This window comes from Haematobia irritans, chromosome 2, assembly GCF_050003625.1.
Source record: "Haematobia irritans isolate KBUSLIRL chromosome 2, ASM5000362v1, whole genome shotgun sequence".
NCBI lineage: Eukaryota > Metazoa > Arthropoda > Insecta > Diptera > Muscidae > Haematobia > Haematobia irritans.
This window is the reverse complement of record NC_134398.1, coordinates 216,009,850-216,036,829: the sequence shown is the minus strand read 5'-3', so window position 1 is coordinate 216,036,829 and position 26,980 is coordinate 216,009,850. Positions and strand designations below refer to the sequence as shown.

At 26.9% G+C, this 26,980-nt stretch overlaps 1 protein-coding gene across 1 annotated transcript; it reads right to left on the bottom strand.

Annotated features, from left to right (window-relative positions):
* Positions 1-8,476: 8,476 nt before the first annotated feature.
* On the bottom strand, positions 8,477-20,312 carry LOC142225273 (uncharacterized). The gene is made up of 2 exons (XM_075295047.1): positions 20,249-20,312; positions 8,477-10,974 (listed from the first exon to the last, which is right to left on the bottom strand). The coding sequence occupies exons 1-2, from the start codon at positions 20,310-20,312 to the stop codon at positions 8,477-8,479; spliced, it is 2,562 nt and encodes an 853-aa protein (XP_075151162.1).
* Positions 20,313-26,980: the final 6,668 nt, after the last annotated feature.

Genomic DNA, 26,980 nt, shown 5'->3' with positions numbered 1-26,980 from the left:
AAATTTATTTGGGCAAAGCCCTATTTGACAAAATTTTCGACAGAAATAAAATTTTGACAAAATTTTCGATAGAAACAAAATTTTAACAACATTTTTTTAGAAATAAAAATTTGACAAAATTTTCTATAGAAACAAAATTTTTACAATATATTTACAAAATAATCTAAAGAGATAAAATGTTGACAAAATTTTCCTTTGAAATAAAATTTGGGAAAATTTTCTATAGAAATAAAAATTCCCAGCAAAAACTCTCATTACCCGGTAATCTTGTAGGTAAGCCTATTTAAAAATTAATAACCACTTATTAATTGGCATCGCTTCGGATTACATTTACATACGCATGTCCTAGAAGGAAAGTACTTCTCCCCAGGCATACTTTCGGCCATAAAATAAGTAGTGCATTTAAAGCATATAATCACCTAATATGTAATGACTTATTCGTAGATACACCAAACCTTGCAAAATAGCCACTTATTGTCTCAGGCAACCAAATCTCGAAAATATTGATTTCTATCGCCGATTACAATGAATCAAAATATGGCGAGTGATGCTGTAATAGAACTACTTGAATAGAAACGAATATTGTATAAATAAACAAAAAATCTAATAAATAATCTAAATAAGATGCAAATTAATTTCACACTTAAAATAGAAATAAATGTAGGTTGTTTAAGGGAATTGGATTCGTGAATTACGTTATAATATACCCAATAGCCAATTCACATAAGGTTCAAAATCTACTAAAAGTGGATTTTAAGTCTCTTTTTTATAAGGCAAATGGCATTTGAATTTTAGTTTAAGCGCATTTTGGAAATGTAATGTGAATGAGGTATAAGAAAGCATTTATTTAAAACATAATATGACAATGTCATTAAACACAATTATTATGAAATATTTGTGATAAAAATTTCTTAACGGAACAATTTTCAGAATTACCGTTACATTACATATTCTTTTTGATATTTTATGTAAGTGCTCGATTATGTGAATAATTATACCTAATGGTACCATCATTTATTCTATTTTATTAATTCGTTAACTACAACTGCCTAAAAATTTGAGAATAACAATTCGAAAATTACCGAGAAGTATTTATTTTTGTCATTACAAGTTAGTCATTATAACTCGCCGCAATGTAATGCAACGTGTAATGACAGCTTTACTCCTGGTAATGTCAATTGTAATGAGATGTGGTTACCTAGTTTTTGCTGGGTTTTACAAAATTTTCTATAGAAATAAAATTTTTACTTTAGACTATCTAAAGAGATGAAATTTTGACAAAATTTTCTATTGAAATAAAATTTGGGAAAATTTTCTATAGAAATAAAATGTCGACAAAATTTCCTATGGAAATAAAATTTTGACAAATTTTTCTAGAGAACAAAAATTTGGACAAAACTTCTATAGAAATAAAATTTTGACAAAATTTTTTATAGAAATAAAATTTTAACAAAATTTTCTAAAGCAATAAAATTTTGAAAAAAAAAAAATCTATAGAAATAAAATTTTATTTGTTGTTTTGATCTTAGCTTTAAAACCATTGCTGCAAGAGTAGCTTAACCAACAGAGGAATAGAGTGTTTGTCAAATTTATTTGGGCAAAGTCCTATAGACTGCAAGATGGTTGGATGGGCGCACGTTTCGGAATTACCATATTCCTCATCAGCATCCTCTACTTGCAGCAAAACTATCAACCAATTATCAGAATAAATTCGGGTAGTTCACTAAACCCAAAGTGAGCCACCACGGTGCAATGTTTAGCATGCCCGCCTTGCATTACATACTCAAGGTCGTGGGTTCGATTCCTGCTTCGACCGAACATCAAAACGTTTTTCAGCGGTGGATTATCCCACCTCAGTAATGCTGGTGACATTTCTGAGGGTTTCAAAGCTTCTCTAAGTTGTTTCACTGCAATGTGGAACGCCGTTTGGCTATAAAAAGGAGATCCCTTGTCATTGAGCTTAACATGGAATCGGGCAGCACTCAGTGATAAGAGAGAAGTTCACCATTGTGGTATCACAATGGACTGAATAGTCGAAGTGAGCCTGAAATATCAGGCTGCACTATACCTAACCTAACCCCACAGTGAACCACACTCGAACCCTCCGAAAAAAGGTTTATGATAGTTGGTCTTTGCCTAATTAAATCTTTGTAAAAACATTTCTCTTTTCCTTTGCCACCATCACATCATCGATGTGAGTGCAGTTGGCTGGGTTTATTTTGAGGGTGCTTCCTCTTACTTCATTCGTTTTTGTTTTTATTGTAGTAGAGGATGCTGATGAGGAATGTGGTAATTCCGAAACGTGCGTCCATCCAACCATCTTGCAGTCTATAGGGCTTTGCCCAAATAAATTTGACAAACATTCTATTCCTCTGTTGGTTAAGCTACTCTTGTAGTTTACTCAACGCAATGGTTTTAAAACTGAGATCAAAACAACAAATATGATTGAAGTACAAACCAACAATGAAAAACAAAAACGAAATAAAAATTTGACTAAATTTTCAATAGAAATAGAATTTTGACAAATTTTTTTATTGAAATAAAATTTTGATAAATTTTTTTATTGAAATAAAATTTTGACACAATTTTTTTTAGAAATAAAATTTTGGAAAAATTTTCTATAGAAAGAAATGTTTGACAAAATTTTCTAACGAAATACAATTTTGACAAAATTTTCTATAGAAATAAATTTTGACAAAATTTTCTGTAGAAATAAAATTTGGCAAAATCTTCTATAGAAAAATAATTTGACAAAATTTTTTATAGAAATAAAATTGTGACCAAATTTATATAGAAATAAAATTTTAACAAAATTTGCCATATAAATAAAATTTTGAAAAAATTTGCTCTAGAAATAAAATTGTTGGCAAAATTTTCTATAGAATTAAAATTTCACAAAATTTTCTCTAGGAATAAAATTTTGCCAAAATTTTCTATAGAAATAAAATTTTGACAAAATTTTCTATAGAAATAAAATTTTGTTCAAATTTTCTATAGAATAAAAATTTGACAAAATTTTCTATATAAATAAAATTTTTACAAAATTTTCTATAGAAATAAATTTTGACAAAATATTCTATAGAAATAAATTTTGATAAAATTTTCAACAGAAAAAAATTTGACAAAATTTTCAATAGAAATAAAAGTTTGACAAAATTTTCCATAGAAATAAAATTTTGGCAAAATTTCGTATAGAAATAAAAATTCGACAAAATTTTCTATAGAAATAAAAATTTGACAAAATTTTCTATAAAATAAAATTTTTACAAAATAGTCTATAGAAATCAAATTTTAACAAAATTTTCTATTGGAATAACATTTTGAAAAAAATTTCTATAGAAATAAAATTTTGACAACATTTTCTATAGAGATAAAATTTTGACAAAATTTGCTATAGAAAAAAAATTTTACAAAATTTTCTGTAGATATAAAATTTTGACAAAATTTTGCATATAAAAATAAAATTTTGTTAAAATTTTCTATAGAAATAAAATGTTCACAAAATTTTTTTATAGAAATAAAGTTTTGACAAAATTTTCTATGGAAATAAAATGTTGATAAAATTTTTTGGTAAAATTTGCTTCCAATTTTGGTAGATTATTTTTGGCTCGAGTGGCAACCGTGGTGGTAATACATGCAATATAATATAACCCATAATCCTTTCCTCTTCGAATGGCACCCATAGTGCATCCACAAAACCTTTTGAAATCCTTGCATGAATTTCCAAATCAACCCTTCAGAGCCACTAGCTCTGGGGATAAAACTGGAGCATATGCAAATATTTCATTTTTATTTTAGTGTCTATGGTGGGTACAACAAAAGCTAACAAAATTTACGTTCATTTTGATGATGTTGTTGTTGTTGTTTGAAGGAATTTTTAATCAAGCCCATCTGCTTTCAAAACCCCGAGAATAGCTAAGAATCAACAAAGGGGTCTTGTTATTATAGCGACACCACTCCTGCCTTCCCTCCCTCCAAACAAGCAAGTAAACAAATTAACCCCCAAAAAACCTCATGTCACCTTTCCACCTCCACCTAATCAGTTAGCCACCCGAAGTGAGTTGGTAATATTTTCGTTACCTCCCATTGAAAATTACTGACTGACTGACTGACTTTGGTAATGTGCGGCACTTGTTTTTTGGTTATGTTGATGATGAACTTTTATGTGAAATCCAGTAAACAAAAAATGTGAAATGTGAACAACGCAACAAGCCTCATTTTAGGTTTCAATGTCACCCAGTTGCTTCGGGTTATGGTGATATTGAATAGGTGGAGGTGTGGTGTTGCATGCTTCCTTGATTCTTGTCAAAGGAGTTATTCTTTCATCGCAACGATTAAATTGTTAAAACATTTCTAATTTGATAGAACTCAAGATATAAAAGTATTTTGACGCATAAAGATAATAGGGTGGACCGTAAAAAAAATATATACACGATGACTGAAATGTATTTGCAACCAACTTCAGGTTGCTATAATTTCTAAACTACTCGTTTGACCGCTGACACTTTTATTCCAGTTATTACGGGATTTGTATGCAGATCATTTTCTTGTCTGCTAGCTTTCAAAAGCATTTTGATCTCTTGCATTAAGAAATAAAGTTATGCGTTATGGAATTAAAGCGTGTTCGCTTTATATTTGGCTGGAATACCACAAGTGGATATCGTTCGAGCCTTACAGGATTTGAATGGGAAATCTTTTGTTGCCAGTATCACGGTAACAGGTAGTACCGTGATACTGGCAGTGTTGCATCGACTTCCAAACAAAAAAATATTTCTGATTCAATCACGAAATTAATTGATCCAATTAATTTTTTAATTGAAATGCCTTCAACCACAAAAATGATAGCATCAATTAAAAAATCAATTGAAAGTCATTTAAAAAATTAATTGAAAGTCAATTAAAAATTTAATTTTTTTAATAATTAATTTTTTTTAAATTAATTTTTTGATTGTTTTTTGTTTCAAAAAAAATTTTTGTTTCAATTAAAAAATTTAATTAATTTATAATTGAATTGAGGCTTTAATTAGAAAAATGTTCGTGAAATCTTTATCAATGAACCTTGGTAATTTCGTACCTTTTTTGGCACTTTTTAAGTTCTTTAAGAACAGTTTTTCATTTGACATTTTTTCCAATATTCCAGTTCACCCCAATATCTACGCAAATGCAACCCCATTACACATTGGGACATGGTTTTTAAACAATGTCGTAAAGCCTTATTTTTGGGCATTAAAAATAGCAAGACCCAAAAAAAAAAATACAAAGGGTGCAGCATCGAAAAGTTTAAATAATGTTTATTTAAGCCTTGTTTATGGTTTATGGGGATTTCAATTTCAAATGCGTACATTTATTTGATGTTAATACCTTGTCTGGCTTATCGTCTACTCTACGTCACCATAGACTCACTCACCCACTAACTAAACTTGGTGGGAGTGTATGTTTACTTGTTTCTTTTTTGTCGGAAATCTTTTGGAACAAATACTTTGAAGTTTAAAGATTGTTTGTTAACGAAAGGATTAATGAAAGTTAAAAGGAGGTAGAGTTGTAAAAAAGGATTAGTTTTCATTCAAATACTGTTTGTTTTCAAAATAACATGCATCTGTTTAAATGGAAGTTTCCATTTCCCACTTTCGTTATTGTTTCAATTGTGTAAACAAGGGTGACAGCTGCAAAGTGTCATTAGAAACTTTTCATTGTGATTGGTTTGTATAAATACATTTTCGAGTTAATTAACATTTTCGAGGCATTAAATTTCAGAAAATGGGTAAGTATGTTGAAGATCTATTTCATCATTTTCGCTTCATGTCCTGCAATACTTAACATTAATTTCACTTCAGCTGCGTTTTAGGGCAGTTCTTCATTTTTTTGAAATTAGAAAAAGCGGCTATACTAACAATCTATATGAAATTCCGTTTAATTTAAGATCATTAAAGGCCGTTTTGCAGCAAACATTTTTGTAATAGAAAAAGGGATCAATTTTGCCTTCGCCAAAAAATATGTGGGGATAGTATTTATTACAAAATTATAAGATATTAAATCCGTTCCCAAATATGACTGTCAAATTTTGGGGACCTGTTCGAAGATAAACCCAAAAAAGAAAAATTATATAAATGAAACTATCAAAAAGAAAACAACTATATGGAGATCTTCCATTTCCGAAAATATTACAAAATTAGAAGAGATGAAATCCAATACAAAAATGTTCCCACATATGTCTATCAAATTTTGAGGTCATGTTCGATAATAACAAATTAGCATATAGCGTTTTCTTTTGCTTTAAGACTCTCAACATTAACTAGGATCCCAGTAAAACAAGCGTTGCCAAAAAAGAGTGAAAATTTTCTTTTTGGATCCGGAAGTAGTGCAAAATTGGCGCAGAAGCGATGAATTTAACACGTGCTTGCCATTTCAACAGCCGCTGCACTGATTTTGCATCACTTCTTACTCTGTGATTCAAATTCAGTGTTTTGGATGTGCTTTAAAAAATGTTGTCATATTTTGACAAATAAATAATTTTTATAATTTTTTATGATTTTTAATGCATTCTAACGTTTGTCCGAAACGTTTGAATTAAAATATTTTGAAAAATTCGCAATATTTCTAGAATGGATTTTGATTTTTTTCGACAAAATGTCAATAATTTGTACCCTTTTTTTGATTACAGCTTACTCTGTTTTTAACCTTTTTGAAACAAAAAGATTAAATTTACCCATTAAAAATAAGAAAAAAGCGAGTTATAAATAATAAAATTAAAAGAACTTCCTGTTTAGTTGAAATAAAGAACATCTTTCGGAGTACATCTTTTGGAAGTGCTTTTAAAGTTGTGCCTTTGGAAGTACTTCCAAATTTTTTTCCTGGGATATAAAAATTATTAAATTATAGTATATTAAATCCAATACCAGTTGTCCCCGAATACGACAATCACATCTTGGGGACATTTTCAAACATAAACGCAAAAAACAAAAAATTCAAAATTTAACTACAAAAAAATAGAATCTATATGGGGATATTGGATTTCGGAAAATATTACAAAATTGGAGAAAATTAAATTCAATATAAAATGTCCGCGTACATGACTATCAGCATTTCCTTTTGCCTTAAAGCTCTCAAGGATGAAAACAACTTGCAACAATACCGAGAAATTAATTATAAAATTATAGGATATTGAATCCACTACAAGCTGTCCCCGAATATAACTATCCAATTTTAGGGACATTTTCGAAGATAGACCGAAAAAAGAAAACTAATAAAAATGAAACTACGATAAAATTACAGCTATATGGGGGTATTGGATTTCAGAGAATATTACAAAATTGGAGGAAATCAAATTCAATATCAAATTTCCCCGTATATGGCTATCCGATTTTGAGGGCATGTTCGATATTAAAATATTTCACATATAGCATTTATTTTTGCCTTAAGTTGAGAGCCTAACGACTATGAAAAAACACTAACGATTATATCAGGATAGTATTGCCGCAAATACTATAAAATTATAGGATATCCAATACACTGCAAGCTGTCCCCGAATATGACTATCACATTTTGAAGACATTTTCCAACATAAACCTAAAAAACAAAGAAAAGTATAAAAATGAAACTATGAAAAAAAAAAAATGAAAGCTATATGGGGATATTGGATATCGGAAAATATTACAATATTGCACGAAATTCAATTCAATACAAAATGTCCCCGAATATGACTATCACATTTTGGGGCATGTTCGATAATAAAAATCGCTTATATATCATTTCCTTTTGCCCCAACTATGAAAAAATCTAACGACTATATCGAGATAGTGTTGTTGTAAGTACCATAAATTTATAGGATATTGAATCCACTATAAGCTGTCCCCGAATATAACTATCCAATTTTGGGGACATTTTCGAAGATAACCCGAAAAAATAAAACTTATAAAAATGAACCTACTATGAAATTACAGTTATATGGGGATATTGGATTTCGGAGAATATTACAAAGTTGGAGGAAATTAAATTCAATATCAAATGTCCCCGAATATGGCTATCCGATTTTGAGGGCATGTTCGATATTAAAAAATTTCACATATAGCATTTCTTTTTGCCTTATGTTGAGAGTCCAACGACTATGAAAAAGCACTAACGATTATATCAGAATAGTATTGCCGCAAATACCATAAAATTATAGGATATCCAATCCAATGCAAGCTGTCCCCGAATATGACTATTAAATTTTGGAGATATTTTCGAACATAAACCTATACAGCAAAAAAATTTGGGGAAATTTCCAAAATAAACCGAAAAAGAAAAATTATCATAGAAATGAAACTACTACAAAAATAGCTGCTATATAGGGATATTGGATTTCTGAAAATATTACAAAATTGGGGGAAATTAAATTCAATGTACTTCTTCTTCTTCTTTATTTGCAAATTCGTTTTCCGAATATTTGCGACCAATACAATTTAATTCTATTTCAAACACACATATAATTTGTTCTTCATAATGTTTCTAGTAAATCCGCAAAACGCTCCCTGTTTCTCGCCATGCTTAATAGATTTGTAACATCTCGGATACCAGTCCATTCCGTAATATTGTCAAGCCATGTTAACTCTTTTCTTCCTCTAATGGGTTTTCCTTCAATTTTTATGCGGGTAATGTTTTGTAATAATTTATATTTTTGATTCCTCATAATATGTCCCAAATACGCAGTTTTTCTCCTTTTTATTGCTGCGATGAGTTCTCTTTCGCAATGCATTTTTCTTAATACTTCGGCATTTGAGACATGGGCAGTCCAAGGAATTTTTAATATTCTCCGATATATCCATATTTCAAAGGCTTCCAACTTTTTTGTATCAGTAGATTTTATAGTCCACACCTCCATTGCGTACAGTAGTACTGACCAGACATATGCTTTGACAAATCGAATCTTCGTTTCAAGATTGATGTCATGGCTAACAAAAACTTTCTTGTACTTTAAAAATGCATCTCTCGCCAATTCTATTCGGCATCTTATCTCTTTCGAGGAGTCCCATTGATCAGTAATAGTAGCTCCGAGATATTTAAAACTCTTAACTCTCTCTACGTTTGAATTTTGTATTTTTAATACCGCGTTTTTGTATTCCTGTTTTTTGCTAATAATCATAAACTTGGTTTTCTGGATATTGATTTTTAATCCATATTTTTTACTGCATGTTGCGAGTGTATCCACAAGACTCTGAAGTTGAGATATGCTATGTGTCATTAATGTTGTGTCATCAGCGTATCTAATGTTATTTAAAACTGATCTGCTTACAACAATACCATTTCGAATACTATTGACCGATTCTCGAAATATTTGCTCGGAATAAATATTAAAAAGCAATGGGGACAGTATACACCCCTGCCTGACTCCTTTGGATATTGGTATACTTTCGGTCATATATCCGTTTATCTCTACTTGAGCAGTTTGGTGCCAGTATAAACTCTTTATACATTGTATTTCTTTTTGTTCTATATTTATCGCATTCAGAATGTCTATCAGTCTATCATGTAGCACATTGTCAAACGCTTTTTCATAATCTATGAAACATAGGAATACATCTTTTTGGGCGTTTCTACATTTTTGAATCAGGGTCTGTATGGAAAAAAGGGCTTCTCTGGTTCCCATGCCCTCTCTGAAACCGAACTGAGACGTTCCCATCACATTTTCGCATTTAGGATATATTCTCGAATGAATAATTCTAAGAAATATTTTTAGAGCATGGCTCATAAGACTAATAAGTCTGAATTCGTGACAGAATTTAGCGTGATTTTTTTTAGGTATGGTAATAAATGTCGATTTAAGCCACTCCTGTGGGTATTGGCCTGTATCATATATGTTGTTAAATAATTTTGTTAAGAGATCCATATTTTCACTATCTATTAATTTTAAGATTTCAGAAGGAATCTCGTCTGGGCCACATGCTTTCTTATCTTTTAGCGACTTTATTGCAGATTCCACTTCTATTCTACTTATTGCTGTTCCTGATAGAGACTGTTGGTTGTGCTGTTCAAAGATTGATCTATTGTCGTCCGTAAAAACCTCTTTTATATATTCTCTCCATAGAATTTTCTTTTCATCAATGTCGAAAACTGGTTTATTGTTGCTATTGTATAATACAGTTGATGACGTCTTACGGTGTGCTCCGGCAGTTTCTTTCAATTTTCGGTAGAGGTTGAAATCGTCGTGTAGTTTTTGTAATCTTTCAATCTCCAGGCATTGCGCTTTAAAGTATTCATTTTTTGCGATACGTATGGATGCTTGAATTTCCCTATTCAGCTCCCAATATAATTCGTAATTAACATTTTTATATTTTCGTCTCTGGTCCATCAAATTAAGTATATCTTGCGTCATCCATTCTTTGTTCCTAGATCTTTTATAGTATCCAAGAGCATCTTCTGCTATAGGTTTGAGTTTGTTCTTTACATCGTTCCATATGTCTTCAACAGTTTCTCTGTTGATTGCGTTTAGTTCTTGATTAATCCGTTCCTTTATGTTAGTTTTGAAAGCTGCATCGTTGAGTTTCGCTATGTCGAACTTTTTACGAAATTTTCTTTGTTTTATTACAGAAATCTTTGTCCGCAGTTTCATCATCAGGAGATTGTGGTCTGATGGAACGTCAGCTCCCGGGTAGGTTGATGTTTTTAGAACCGATGATCCATATCTGGAGTTAATTAAAATAAAATCGATTTGATTGCGTACAATGTGTCCTCTTCTATCTTGGGGTGACTTCCAAGTGTACAGTCTTCTTGGGGGGAGACAGAACATTGTGTTTGTTATGTTCATTTTGCGTTCTTGACAGAACTGTATCAGTCTGTCGCCTCTTTCGTTCCTTTCGCCTAGTCCGTATATTCCTGTTATGCCAGGAACTCTTTCCCTTCCTACTTTAGCATTAAAGTCGCCTTGAATTATAGTTATTTCGTGTGGCTTTGTCATTTTTAATAGATCCTCAACTTCTTCGTAGAAAAATTCAATTTCTGCATTGCTTTTATCAGCAGTGGGTGCATATATTTGAATAATGTTTATATCAATCGGCTTGCAGTTTATTTTAATAAGTAAAGACCGGTCAGATTTCGGGATGAAACCCGTGACACACTGCGCCACTGGTTTTTTTAAGATTATTCCTACTCCATTCCTATGATTCTGAGGAATATTACCAGAGTGGTAAATTTTCATGTTTTGAGAGATAAACTCTCCATTATTAGGCCACCATGTCTCACATATTCCGAGAATGTCGATATTCAGTCTTCAATGTACAATGTCCCCGAATATGACTATCAAGTTTTGAGGACATGTTTGATAATAACATATAGCTTTTTCTGTTGCATTAAATAAATAATATTATAAAATTATAGAATATTAAAGCAAATACAAGCTATCCACGAAAATGACTGTCAAACTCTGGGGACATGTTCCAAGATAACCTTATAGAAAAATTTTTTAAAATTAATCTACGAAAAAAGTAACAACTATATGAGGATTTTCGAATATTACTACACGTAGAGAAGGAATATGATCACCTCAAACATGTTTAAAGAGCAAAATTTTATTTTTGTATGGTGACCAGCTAACATGTTTATCACTAAAATTTTATTTTCCCGTCAAATATAACCTGCTTGCCGAAATCAGATACATGATTTCCGAGAAAATAACATGGTTGCGATAACCATGTTACATGGTTACCACCCAAAATGGCCATCAACATTTTTTCGATAATAAAAATTTTCACATTTTCCGTTTGCCTGAAGGCTTTCAACATTGCTCTTAACTATGAAAAAACTAGCAATTATATTGGCATCTTATCGACGTATATATTATGAAATTATGGAATATTCCATCAAATATAATCTGTCCCTGAATATTACTATCTTGTTTTGGGGACATATAAATTTTCCTTTTTCTTAAAAGCTCTGAACATTGTTTTCTTCTATAGAAAATATCTAAGAACTATATCGGGAATATGATTACCAAAATTTGAGGACATGTTCCCATACAAACCTACACAAACATTTTTAAAAAATATCCTACGAAAAAATAACAACTATATGAGGGTTTTCGAATATGACTATCAAATTTTGAGAACATGTTCGATAACAAAAAAAAATACACATATAAAATTTCCTTTTGCTTCAAGTCTCTGAACATTGTTCTCTACTATAAAAAATAATTAAGAACAATATTGGGATTAAAATAAAATATACTTCTATATAGTATTAAATATTATGTTATAAAATTATAGGATATTAAATTCAATATAGGCTGTCCCCGAACATGACTATCATATTTTGGGGACTTGTTTGGAGAAAATCCCAAAAGAGAGAAAAATCTGTAAAAATCAAACTTTGATAACATAACAAATATATATAGGGATATATAATTTCTAAAAGTATTATAAAACAATAAAAAATTAAATACAAATACAAAAAAATTAATACAGGGAATAGGACTATCAAATATTGAGGATATGATCGATAATAAAAAAATTTACATATAGCAATTCCTTTTGCCTTAAAGTTCTCAAAATTATTTTCAATTATAAAAAAACTAACAATTATATTGATACTATTGGAGCAAATATTATAAATTTATATGATATAAAATTCAATACAAAGTCTCCCCGAATATGGTTATCAAATCAAATTCAATCAAATTCTGTGATAATAATAAAATTTCTTATATAGCATTTCCTTTTGCCTTAAGGCTCCTTAACATTGGCTAAGATAATCCAATTGATAAAATTTTTTCAATTAAACTAAAAATCAAACTACCGTAACATTTACGAAATAACTGCTAATGCCTACCAAATCACAACGATTCTATCCTATTGACACAACAATTGAAATGTCAGCACGTGTTTATTGTATTCCTAGAAAATACATAGACCAATGGTGTCTAAACCAACAGCCACAACTACCAACCAACAGCTCTTTTCCTTGTCAAGACTTTACATCCCTCTGATATATTACATTTTCCATAATGTATAGAAAACCAAATGAAGGGAAATTTGAAAATGTGATTACAGCCAAATGCCACCAACTGTGATCCTTTTTTTTACTTAGTGGGTACGTCTCACAGTAAAAAAGATTAAAAATTAAAGCTATTGTTTGTTATCAGCAAATGACACTATGGAATTGGAATGGGTAGCCGAAATTCAAGAGCTGTACAAATAATATGAGCTAAAATTTGGATACAATTAGTTTCGGCAGGACGACGAACGCATGCACGTTTGCTACACATTAACATCTACTCTGATTACCGGTGATTCTAATACCAAATGCACTGGGCATATGGGTCCATCCCATAACTAACAAACAAATGCCCTTACAAGTGTTTGTTTTTTCACTTTTCTAAAGTATAACGATGGCTGAAGGAAGTTGTTAGGGCATTCATAGGTCGTAGCGGGTACTGAAACCACATGTAGAACCACTTGAAGAAAATTGAAGTGGGGATTATTTTTGGGTTTTAGAATGACACGTGACCTAAACGTCGTCAGCACTCTCTGAAATGATGATAACTGTGCAAATAAAAATCTGAAATGCATTTTTAAGCTTTATTTATTGAGAGGAGATATATCAAGGGAAGTTTTTTCCAAAGATTTCTAACATACTTTCAAATGGTTATTTCTATAAGAAATGTTGATAATATTATCAGATATATAAATAAATTATTGAGATCCTTTGGAAGGAATAAATTCAATTTTCTTTCTCATGTTTTATTAAAAAGAGTTTTTAATTTATTTTTTAGCTTTAGAGGAACTTGTTTTTTTACTTTTGGATTGATGCCTAAAAGTATGCTTTTATTTTTAGTAAATTCACAGAGTAAACAACAGGGTGCTAAGTGAAAATTTAATTGAATTTTATGAGAATTTAGAAACTCCTATAAAAAGCAAATAATAGATCCGTTCGTGACGAAGATAAAGCGACAAAACTCACGTGTTATGTTTTCGTGCGGTTTTCTCAAGTTATGGTCGATGCACATCACATTTCTTATTGGGTACTACCTGGTGACCAGCCAGAGGTCTTCGTTGATGATAGTGTTTGGCCAAAATATTCAGACGATTTTCCTTTGGCAGCAATTAATAAACATTTGAATGACCTGTAGTTCTTTACTTGTAGAATACCATGGCTCACAGCCATAGAGTATTACTGACTTCATACTGGCGTTGAAGCAGAAGAGAATTTGGTGAAAATTTAGAGGATGCTGATGAGGAATATGCTAATTCCGTAATGGCAGTCTAAATTTGACAAAATTTAATTTTCCTCTGTTGGTGAGTTTAGTCAACGCAATGGTTTTAAGCTGAAATCAAAACAACAAATATGATAGAAGAAAAAAAATGTTTTTTCTGTAGAAAATTTTCTTAAAATGTTATTTTTTAAAATTTTCTCAAAATTGTATTCTATAGAAAATTGTCTCAAAATTTTATTTCTATAGAAAATTTTTTCAAAACATTATTTCTGTTGAAAATTTTCTGAAAATTGTATTTCTATAGAAAATTGTCTCAAAATTTTATTTCTATAGACAATTTTATTTGGGCAAATACCTACAGACTGCAAGATGGTTGGATGGACAGTTGTTTCGGAATTACCACATTCCTCATCTGCATCCTCTACTTGCAGCAAAACTATCAACCATTTATAATAAATTCGGGTAATTCACTAAATCCAATGTAAATTACACTGAAACCTCCCGAAAAAACGTTTTAGAGAGTCGGCTTTGCCTCATCAATAAGTAGAGGATGCTGATGAGGAATGTGGTAATTCCGAAACGTCTGTCCATCCAACCATCTTGCAGTGTATAGGGCTTTGCCCAAATAAATTTGACAAATATACTTTTCCTCTGTTGGTTACTTTAGTCATCGCAATGGTTTTAAGCTGAAACCAAAACAGCAAACATGATTGAAGTACAACCCAACAATAAAAAAACGAAAAGAAAAACAAAATTTTATTTCCATAGAAAATTTTCTCAAAAATTTATTTCTATAGAAAATTTTCTCAAAATATTATTTCCATAGACAATTTTCTCAAAATTCCATTTCTACAAAAAAATTTTCCAAAATTGTATTTCTGTAGAAAATTTTCTCAAAATTTCCCAAAAATTTTATTTCTATAGAAAATTTAGTCAAAATTTTATTTCTATAGAAAATTTTCTCAAAATTTTATTTCTATGGAAAATTTTCTCAAAATGTTCACAAAATTCTATTACGATAGGAAGTTTTCTCAAAATTTTATTACAATAGAAAAATTTCGCAAAATTTTATTTCTATAGAAAATTTTCTCGAAATTTTATTTCTATAGAAAATTTTCTCGAAATTTTATTTCTATAGAAATTTTGGGTCAACACTTTATTTCTATAGAAAAAATGCTCAAAAATTTTTTACTATAGAACAATTTTCAAAATGTTATTACTATAGAAAAATTTCTCAAAATGTTACTATAAAAAAATTTCCCTAAATTTTATTTCTATAGAAAATTTTCTCAAAATGTTATTATTATAGAAAATTTTCTAAAAATGTTATTATTATAGAAAAATTTCTCAAAATTTTATTACTGTAGAAAAATTTTTCATAATTGTATTACTAGAATAATTTTCCCAAAATTTTATTTCTATAGAAAATTTTGTCAAAATTTTATTTCTATGGAAAACTTTTTCAAAATTTCATTTCTATAGAAAATTTTATTTCCGTAAAATTTTTTCTCAAAATGTCATTTCTATAGAAGATTTTCTCTAAATTTTATAAATATAGAAAAACTTCCCAAAGTTTTATTTCTATAGACAATTTAGTTAAAATTTTATTTTTATAGAAATTTTTATCAAAATTTTTTCTATAGAAAAACTTCTCAACATTTTATTACTATAAAAAAATTTCCCAAAATTTTATTTTTAAAGAAAACTTTCACAAAATTTTATTTTTAGAAAAAATTTTCTCAAAATTTTGTTTTTAGAGAAAATTTTGTCAAAATGCCATTTCTAGAGAAAAATTGGTCAACATTTTATTTATATGAAAAATTTTGTCAAAATTTTATTTCAATAGAAAAATTTCCCAAATTTTATTTCAATAGAAAAATTTCCCAATATTTTATTTATATAGAAAAACTTCCCAAAATGTTATTTATATAGAAATTTTTCTCAAAATTTTATATTTATAGAAAAGTTTCTCAACATTTTATTTTGCTATAGAAAATTTGGTTAAAATTTTATTTTCATAGAAAATTTTCTCAAAATTTTATTATTATAGAAAATTTTCTCAAAATTTTATTACTTTAAAAAATTTTCCCAACATTTTATTTCTTAAGAAAATTTTTTCAAAATTTTATTTCTATAGAAAAACTTCTCAACATTTTATTACTATAAAAAAATTTCCCAAAATTTTATTTTTAAAGAAAATTTTCTCAAAATTTTATTTTTAGAGAAAATTTTCTCAAAATTTTGTTTTTAGAGAAAATTTTGTCAAAATGTTATTTCTATAGAAAAGTTTATTAAAATTTTATTTCTAGAGAAAAATTGGTCAAAATTTTATTTATATGAAAAATTTTGTCAAATTTTTTTTCAATTGAAAAATTTCCCAAATTTTATTTCAATAGAAAAATTTCCCAATATTTTATTTATATAGAAAAACTTCCCAAAATGTTATTTATATAGAAATTTTTCTCAAAATTTTATATTTATAGAAAAGTTTCTCAACATTTTATTTTGCTATAGAAAATTTGGTTAAAATTTTATTTTCATAGAAAATTTTCTCAAAATTTTATTATTATAGAAAATTTTCTCAAAGTTTTATTACTATAAAAAATTTTCCCAAAATTTTATTTCTAAAGAAAATTTTCTCAAAAAGTTACTACTATAGAAAAATTTCCCAAATTTTTTTTTCTATATAAATTTTTCTCAAAATTTTATTGCTATAGAAAATTTGGTTCAAATTTCATTTTCATAGAAAATTTTCTCAAAATTTTATTGCTATAGAAAATTTTCTCAAAATGTTATTACTATAGAAAATTTTCGTAAAATTTTCTCAAAATTTAATTTCTATAGAAAATTTTTTCAAAATGTTATTACTATAGAAAAATTTCCCAAAAGTTAAAATTTGCTCAAAATTTGTATACCCTTCAACACACTGTGGCGCAGGATATAATAAATGTGTGAATTTGTATGTAACGCCAAGAAGGAAAAGTCTGAGACCCATCGTTTAATATACCGATCGTCTTAGAATTGAATTCTGAGTCGATTTAGCGATATCCGTCTGTCTGTCCGTCTGTCTGTATATGTAATTTTGTGTTCAAAGTACAGCTCGCAGTTTAAGTCCGATCGTTCTCAAATTTGGCACAGAGTTTTACTTTGGCTCAAAGACAATCGCTATTGATTTTGAAAAAATCGGTTCAGATTTAGATATAGCTGCCATATATATTTATCACCGATCTGGTCATAATTGACGTATTTATCAAGGTATTTTCTTAAAATTTCTCAAGGCCGAATATTTGGAGGCTCTTGTAAAAATTTTCTAAATCTGCCAAATCGGTTCAGATTTAGATATAGCTCCCATATATATCTTTCGCCCGATATGGACTTATATGGCGCCGGTAGCCAGAGTTTTACCCTAATTTGCTTGAAATTTTTCACAAGGAGTACGTTTAATAGTATCATTATTTGTGCCAAATTTAGTGTAAATCGGTTCAGATTTAGATATAGCTCCCATATATCTTTCGCCCGATATTGACTTATATGGCCCAGAAGCCAGTGTTTTGTTGCTTGAAATGTTGCACTAGGAATATAATTAGTAGTATAGTCAAGTGTGGTAAATTTTATTGAAATTGGTTCAGATTTAGATATAACTCCCATATATAGCATTCGCCCGATTTGGACTAATTTGACCACAGAGGCAAAAGTTTTACTCTAATTTACGTGAAATTTTGCAGAGGGAGTAGAATAAACATTCTAACTACGCTTGCAAAATTTTGTTTAAATCGCTTCAAATTTACATATAGATTTCGAATATATCTTTCGACCTATTTAGACTCATATACCCACAGAGACCAAAGATTTACCCCGATTTAGTTGAAACTTTGCTCAGGGAGTAGAATTAAGGTTCTGGATATGCGTGCTAATTTTGGTTGAAATCGGCTCTGATTCTGATATAGCTCCCATATATATCTCTCGGCCGATTTTCCGTCATATGACCAGAGAGGTCAAAAATGTAATCCGATTTACGTGAAAATTTGCACAGGGAGTAGACTTAACATAGTAACTATGCATGTGATATTGCTTCCATATATATGTTTTTTCGATTTAGGCAAAAATTGCCAAAATACCCACATTTTCCTCATTAAATCGCCAATGCTAATTCGAAAACTCAAAAAAAAAAAAAATAATAATAATAATAACTCAAATTTAATACACATCTATCGATCGAAATTGCCTACAAATTGATGAAGGGTATAATATAGTCGGCCCGACCGACTTTACTTTACTTACTTGTTATTTTTAGATTTAGAAATTTTCTATATATTTCCATAAAAAATTTTGACACATTTTTATTTTTTGTAAAAAATTGAGAAGAATATTTTGCAAAATTAACCAAAACATCAAGAATTCTACCAAATAGTAGAAAATCTACCATTTTTGGTAGATTTTCTACCAACTGTGGTGACCGTGCATATACTCCCAATCTACTAAATATTTATGCGAATAAAACTCACTTCTTTAATACATCTAAATTTCTATTTATGACCTAGCACCTATCACCATGACTTAACAATGGGATTTCCCGACCCCTATACAGATGTGGGGATTTTCTAATTGGATTTTAATTCACTTGAAATTCCTTGGATATCACAAACAAAACTTAGTGTCAACTATTTCAATATTTACCGAAATACAAAAACCAAATTTGCCACTTCAAGATGTGCCCCATCCATAGGTCTTGGAGGTGACTGTGCAATGGAAGAGAAGTCAAGTCAATGAACAAAAGTCCATTCAAAGGTATTTATGTCTCTAGCCCCCTTTACGCCCCCACCCCATAGTAATTCGAAATACAGGTACTTAACATAACTTTAATGCTTAAGAAGACTAGGAAAATATCTCTCTTGATGACTACTTCGTTGGAAGAAAACAAAAAAAAAAAAAAAAACGAAATTGTAAAAATAAAACGAAAGCCCACAAAAGACAACGACGGAACAGAAATAAACCAAACATAATTGCAAGTGAAGTGCATAAACTTGACTTGGAATGACAACTCGGGGCTGTGGTGTGCTTTTAGCTTCAAGGAGGTAAGTACTAGTGATGGCAACAGCGGCAGCGGCAGCAGCAGTTTGCCTTGAACGGAGTCGAACTTCACGTAGAAAAAGTTGCAGATGTCATTGTTTTCTCCCCCCATTGGGATAGAGTGCTCATTCATTCACTCTGCACTTTGACGAAGTGAGGACCAAGCCAGTAATGTAACATGACTGCTGGGCAAAACAATGTCATCCTTAGATATCTCAAAATACAAAGACCAGTCTAAAGTAAATAAACCCTATCAGAGAAATAACTAAACATTCAAATCATTGCCTACAAATTGGCTTAGATGGCCAGTGGACAGTGGTTTTAAGTTTTCGCTTGTTTGTTATCAATGAGTGCTGCCCGATACTATGTTAACATCAATGACAAGAGACCTTCCTTTTACAGCCTAGGCCGAACACTTAGAAATCTTAGCAAAACTCCAGAATTGAATACTGAGAGGGGATAATGTAGCGCTGAACAAACTTTTTGGTGTTTTGACGAAACTGGTATTGAACCCATGATCCTCTGTATGCAAGGTGGGTCTAATTATTTACTTTAAAATCTATTTAAATGCAAAATGCATTTTGAATCACTGTTCATACAGTTCACCATGCGGTTGTTTGAATGCTTAGTTAGTAAGGGCGACCGCTGATGTTGTTTGCTTGTGTTGGAACAGAAGGTAAGTACCCAACCGATGGTCTCCAAAACAAACTGCTGGAAGCTGGAACTAAACTTTGACGTTTTTGTTTCGGGAGAAATGCAAGAGGCGAAATAAAAATGTTCGTTCATAGAAATTACTCTGAAATGACATTTAATTTATTTTCATTATTTTTATGCACTTTACTCTTTTTAGATTTAAACTACGTCAAGCGGTCGAGATGGTTGACATTCCAATGTGTATTGTATTGTATTGCGTTTTTAGTTTTTGCTCCTTAAAGTTTTCGCTTGTTTGTCTGTTTTTGACAAGACGGACTGTTTGGCGTTTGTGGCAACCTTTACCTTTGGTTGTGATGTCAAGGAAACCCAAATGCTCGTTATCGACTATATCAGTTAGTACCGACATCATGTATTTAAGAGGCAGAAGCTGGGATGCGAGATAAAATTGGCTTTTTTTGGTTTGTTTAATTTGGGGTTTTAAATAAATTTTTTTGTTCTACAAATTTTCTATGATATTTAGATTTTTAGTACATTTTCTATGAAAATTCGAAACTTTATTGAATTTTGTATGAAAATATGATTTTAATCAAATTTCTTTTGAATATTTGATTTTCATAAAATTTTCTATGAAAATTGAATATTCATAAAATTTTCTATAAAAATTCGTTTTTATCACATTTATTGAATTTTATATGAAAATTCGATTTTTATCAAATTTTTTATGAAAAGTTGATTTTGAAAATTTGTTTTTATGAAAATTAAATTAAAATTAAATTTTTTTATCAAATTTTGTATGAAAATTTGATTTTCATTATATTTACTATGGAAGTTCGATTTTCAATGAAAAATCGATTTTCATATAATTTTCAATAATATTCGATTTCCATTACATTTTTTATAAAAAAATTTTCATATTTTCGTATAATTTTCAATAATATTCGATTTTCATTAAATTTTTTATAAAAAATCGATTCTATTCAGATTTCTGTGAAAATACAATTATTCATTCGATTTTCATAAAATTTTCTATGAAAATTCTATTTTCATTAAATTTTTTATGAAAAGTCGATTTTCATTAAATTTTTTATGAAAATTCGATTTTCATTAAATTTTTTATGAAAATTCTATTTTCATTAAATTTTTCATGAAAATTCGATTTTCATTAAATTTTTTATGAAAATTCGATTTTCATTAAATTGTTTTTATAAAAATTAAATTTTTTACTAAATTCGATAAATTTACTATGAAAATTCGATTTTCATTAAATTTTCTATGAAAAGTGGATTCCGATATTCCTTAAGTTTTCTATGAAAATGTTATTTTCATGAAATTTTCTATAAAAATTCTATTTTTATGAAATTTTCTATAAAAGTTCGATTTCTATGAAATTTTCTAGAAAATTAGATTTCCATTAATTTTTTTATGAACATTCTATTTTCATTAAAATTTTTATGAAAATTCTATTTTCATTAAATTTTTTATGGAAATTTGATTTTTTACTAAATTCGATTTTCAAGAAATTTTCTGTAATAGTTCGATTTTCATGAAATTTTCTATAAGACTTTTTTTAATATTAAATTTTCATTTAATTTTCCATGAAAATTAGATTTTAATTAAATTTTCTTTTAAAGTTTAATTTTCATTATACTTTGATCTGCAATTAAATTTTATATGCAATATCGATTTTTATTTAATGTTCTATGAAAATTCGATTTTCATAAAATATTCAAAAAATTACTATTTATTAATTTTCCCTAAAAATTTGATCTAAATCAAATTTTCTACGAAATTATTTTTTTTTGTTTTTTATTTAATCCTCGATTATCATAAAATTTTCAGTAAAAATTCGATTTTCATGAAATTTTTTACAAACATTAGATTTTCATCAAATTTCATATGAAAACTTGATTTTCATGAAATTTTCTATAAGACTTCTATTTAAAATTTTTTGTTTTTAATATTAAATTTTCATTTAATTTTCCATGAAAATTAGATTTTCATTAAATTTTCTTTAAAAAATTTATTTTCATTATACTTTGCTCTGAAAATAAAATTTTCTATGAACTTCTATTTGCATTAAATTTTCTATGCAACTTCGATTTTCATTTGATGTTCTATGAAAATTCGATTTTCATAAACTATTGAAAAAATCACTATTTATTAAATTTTCCCTAAAAATTTGATTTCAATCAAATTTTCTATGAAATTTCGATTTCCAGTATTTTTTTTATGAAAATTCAAATTTTATTAATTTTTCTATGAAAATTCAATATTCACGAAATTTGGTAGGAAAATTCGATTTTCATTAAATTTTCTATAAAAATTCGATTTTTATGAAATTTTTTACAAAAATTCGATTTTCAACAAATTTTAAATTCGATTTTCGTTAAATTGTTTTTATAAAAATTCAAAAATTTTAATTAAATGTTCTCTGAGAATTCGATTTGCATGAAATTTTCTATGAAAAATCAATTTCAAGAAATTTTCTAGAAAATTCGAAAATATTGAAAATATTGTAGGAAATTAAATTAAAAATTTAATATGAAAATTTACTATTCATAAAATGTTTTTAATATTCATAAAATTTTCTATGAAAATTTAATATTTATAAAATTTTCTATGAAAATTTAATATTCATAAAATTTTTTATGAAAATTTAATATTCATAACATTTTTTATGAAAGTTTAATATTCATAAAATTTTCCATGAAAGTTTAATATTCATAAAATTTTCTATGAAAATTTAATGTTCATAAAATTTTCTATAAAAATTTAATATTCATAAAATTTTCTATGAAAAATTAATATTCATAAAATTTTTTATGAAAATTTAATATTCATAAAATTTTCTATGAAAATTTAATATTCATAAAATTTGCTATGAAAATTTAATATTCATAAAATTTGTTATGAAAATTTAATATTCATAAAATTTGCTATGAAAATTTAATATTCATAAAATTTTCTATGAAAATTTTATATGCATAAAATGTTCTATGAAAATTTAATATTCATAATTTTTTTTATAAAAATTTAATGTTCATAAAATTTTCTATGAAAATTTAATATTCATAAAATTTTCTATGAAAATTTAATATTTATAAAATTTTCTATGAAAATTTAATGTTCATAAAATTTTCTATGAAAATTTAATATTCATAAAATTTTCTATGAAAATTTAATAGTCATAAAATTTTTTATGAAAATTTAATATTCATAAAATTTCCTATAAAAATTTAATATTTATAAAATTTTCTATGAAAGTTCAATATTCATAAAATTTTCTATGAAAATTTAATATTCATAAAATTTTCTATGAAAATTTAATATTTATAAATTTTTCTATAAAAATTTAATATTCATAAAATTTTCTATGAAAATTTAATAGTCATAAAATTTTTTATGAAAAATTAATATTTATAAAATTGTCTATGAAAATTTAATATTTATAAAATTTTCTATGAAAATTTAATATTTATACAATTTTCTATGAAAATTTAATATTCATAAAATTTGTTTATGAAAATTTAATATTCATAAAATTTTCTATGAAAATTTAATATTCATAAAATTTTTTATGAAAATTTAATATTCATAAAATTTTCTATGAAAATTTAATATTCATAAAATTTTCTATGAAAATTTAATGTTTATAAAATTTTCTATGAAAATTTAATATTCATAAAATTTGCTATGAAAATTTAATATTCATAAAATTTGCTATGAAAATTTAATATTCATAAAATTTGCTATGAAAATTTAATATTCATAAAATTTTCTATGAAAGTTCGATACTCATAAAATTTTCTATGAAAATTTAATATTCATATAATTTTCTATGAAAATTTAATGTTCATTAAATTTTCTATGAAAATTTAATATTCATAAAATTTTCTATGAAAATTTAATATTCATAAAATTTTCTATGAAAGTTTAATATTCATAAAATTTTCTATGAAAATTTAATATTCATAAAATTTTCTATGAAAATTTAATATTCATAAATTTTTTTATGAAAATTTAATGTTCATAAAATTTTCTATGAAAATTTAATATTCATAAAATTTTCTATGAAAATTTAATATTTATAAAATTTTCTATGAAAATTTAATATTCATAAAATTTTCTATGAAAATTTAATATTCATAAAATTTTCTATAAAAATTTAATATTTATAAAATTTTCTATGAAAGTTCAATATTCATAAAATTTTCTATGAAAATTTAATATTCATAAAATTTTCTATGAAAGTTCAATATTCGTAAAATTTTCTATGAAAATTTAATATTCAAAAAGTTTTCTATGAAAGTTCGATACTCATAAAATTTTCTATGAAAATTTAATATTCATAAAATTTTCTATGAAAATTTAATATTCATAAAATTTTTTATGAAAATTTAATATTCATAAAATTTTTTATGAAAATTTAATATTTATAAAATTTTCTATGAAAGTTCGATACTCATAAAATTTTCTATGAAAATTTAATATTCATAAAATTTTCTATGAAATTTAATATTTATAAAATTTTCCATGAAAATTTAATATTCATAAAATTTTCTATGAAAATTTAAAATTTATAAAATTTTCTATGAAAATTTTATATTCATAAAATTTTCTATGAAAATTTTATATTCATAAAATTTTCTATGAAAATTTAATATTCATAAAATTTTCTATGAAAATTTAATATTCATAAAATTTCGTTTTTGTCTATGACAATTCGACTTTTATTAAATTTTATATGAAAAAAGTAGATTTTTAATAAGTTGTTGTTATAAAAGTTCCATTTTCCATGAACATTTTTTATTAAATTTTCAATGAAAATTCGATTTGCATGAATTTTCCTATAAAGCTTCCAGTTTCATTAAATTTTCTGTGAAAATTCGATTTCAGTAAATTTTTTATGAAAATTCAATATTCATTAAATTTTGTAGGATAATTCAAATTTCGTTTTTTTTGTAAATTCGATTTTCGGTAAATTTTCTATGAAAATACAATTTTTATAAAATATAAATTTTCATTAAATTGTCTACGAAAATTCGATTTTTATCTAATATTTGATTCTCAGAAAATTTTCTATGTAAATTAAGTTTTTATTAAATTAATTTTCTATAGTACATTTTCATTAAATTTTATATGAAAATTTGATTTTTTATAAAAATTCAATTTTCAGAAGGTAAAGAATTTCTACTCATCGCCCTCTACAACTTAAATTATCTTTGTATTGATTGTAGCCCCTATTGCATATTGTTATTATATGGGGAAGCTCTATATCCTTTTGGAAATCCAATGAATTATGACACTTTTAGAGCACCTGATTATAGAGTTGCGTGATGCAATCACATATACATCTAAGAAAGAAAAAAATCCAATCACATATCAAGTAAAAATAGTCCTCGTAAAGGTACTATGCTCCAAGCTAAAAAGGAATTTCATATGCTGAGAAAAATAAAATATGGATCTCCCTTCTACATACCATATATCAGGAGATTCAATTCAAAAATTGCATGCAATCTTACTTCCGCTTGAATGGAACTCCAACTAAGAAAACAAAATCCAAAGGAAATAAACAATTGCAAAAAGAATAGTAAACGACATCCTAAGCAAGTGTCCTCGACCCTGATGGCACTGCTTAGTATAGGTTAGTTGTTTTACTCCCTACGCTTGAATTTGGTACTTGCATGGAGGATGATGTTATTTCATATCCTGATTGTATATCCTCGTCGTTTGGAATGCAATTTTTTACACGTTTTTTTTTGTCCTCAGCCCACATACAGTTAGCACCGAGAAAATATTCTAGAACTCTTCTTCGCTCAACTGATTTCATAATTCTCATGTGAGTTTACCACCAATACCACATAAAACTTCTTTCCGTTTCCTCTGCATAAATATGACAGATATGTCGTAGTAATAGCATACAGTTCCACACACAAATAGATTTCGATGTTATTTTTTCTTTTTTTGCAAAGACAATGCTATCAGATTTTTTTTGTGTGTGTTAAGAATCCTTGTAACGATGATTGCATTTTGTTAACCCATACCATCGAACCACGGTTGCCACTCGTGCAAAAATAATCTACCAACATTTGAAGAAATTTTTACCAAAAAATGTACCAAATTTGAAAAAAAAAATCTTTTTTTAAACTTTTGTTTTCAAAATTAAACTTCTATAGATTTTTTATAAAAATTTTTACTTCTATAGCAAATTTTATTTCTATAGAAATTTTTCTCAAATTTTTTTTTGTATAGAAAATTTTGTAAACATTTTACTTCTATATAAAATTTTGTAAACATTTTTATTTCTATAGAAAATTTGGTCAAAATTGTTACTTCTATAGAGTTTATTGTCCAAAGTTTTAGAAAATTTTCTCAAAATTTTATTTCTATACAAAGTTTTCTAAACATTTTATTTTTATAGAGAATTTTCTAAAAATTTTATTTCTATGGAAAATTTTGTCAAAATTTTGATTTCTATTGAAAATTTTGTCAAAATTTTTCCATTTGTAGAAAATTTTCTCAAAATTTTTTTCAGAAATTTATTTTTATAGAAATGTTTGTCAATATTTTATTTCTATAGAGAATTTTCTCAAAACTGTATACCTATAGAAAATTGAAGTACCACGCAATTTTATTTCGGTAGAAAATTTTTTCAAATTTTTATTTATTTTCTAATGAAAATTTTGACAAAATTTTATTTCTATAGAAAATTTTGTCAAAATTTCTTTTCTATGGAAAATTTTATCAAAATTTTATTTCTTTCGGAAATGTTCTTAAAATTTTATATGTACAGCAAAAAACAATAAAATAAAATAAACTTTTTTCAAATTTTTATTTTTATAGACATTTTTGTCAAAAATGTATTTCTTCTGTAGACAATTTTTTAAAAATTTTTACTTCTATAGTGTAACTTGTCCAAGATTTTAGAAAATTTTCTAAATTTTTTCTATAGAAAATTTTGTCAAAATTTCTTCTCTATAGAAAATTTTGTCAAAATATTATTTCTTTTGGAAATATTCTTAAAACTTTATTTCTACAGCAAAATTTGTGGGTAAGGGTTTCTCAAAATTTTAT

What these genes read in the sequence shown, in the direction of transcription:
- LOC142225273 (XM_075295047.1), bottom strand. Translation starts at nt 20,312, where the DNA reads ATGTCGGTACTAACTGATATAGTCGATAACGAGCATTTGGGTTTCCTT. An exon ending in CCTTGACATCACAACCAAAG is followed by an intron (nt 10,975 to 20,248) that starts GTAAAGGTTGCC and finishes AAAGCAATGCAG; the next exon opens with AAATTGAATTTTTCTACGAA.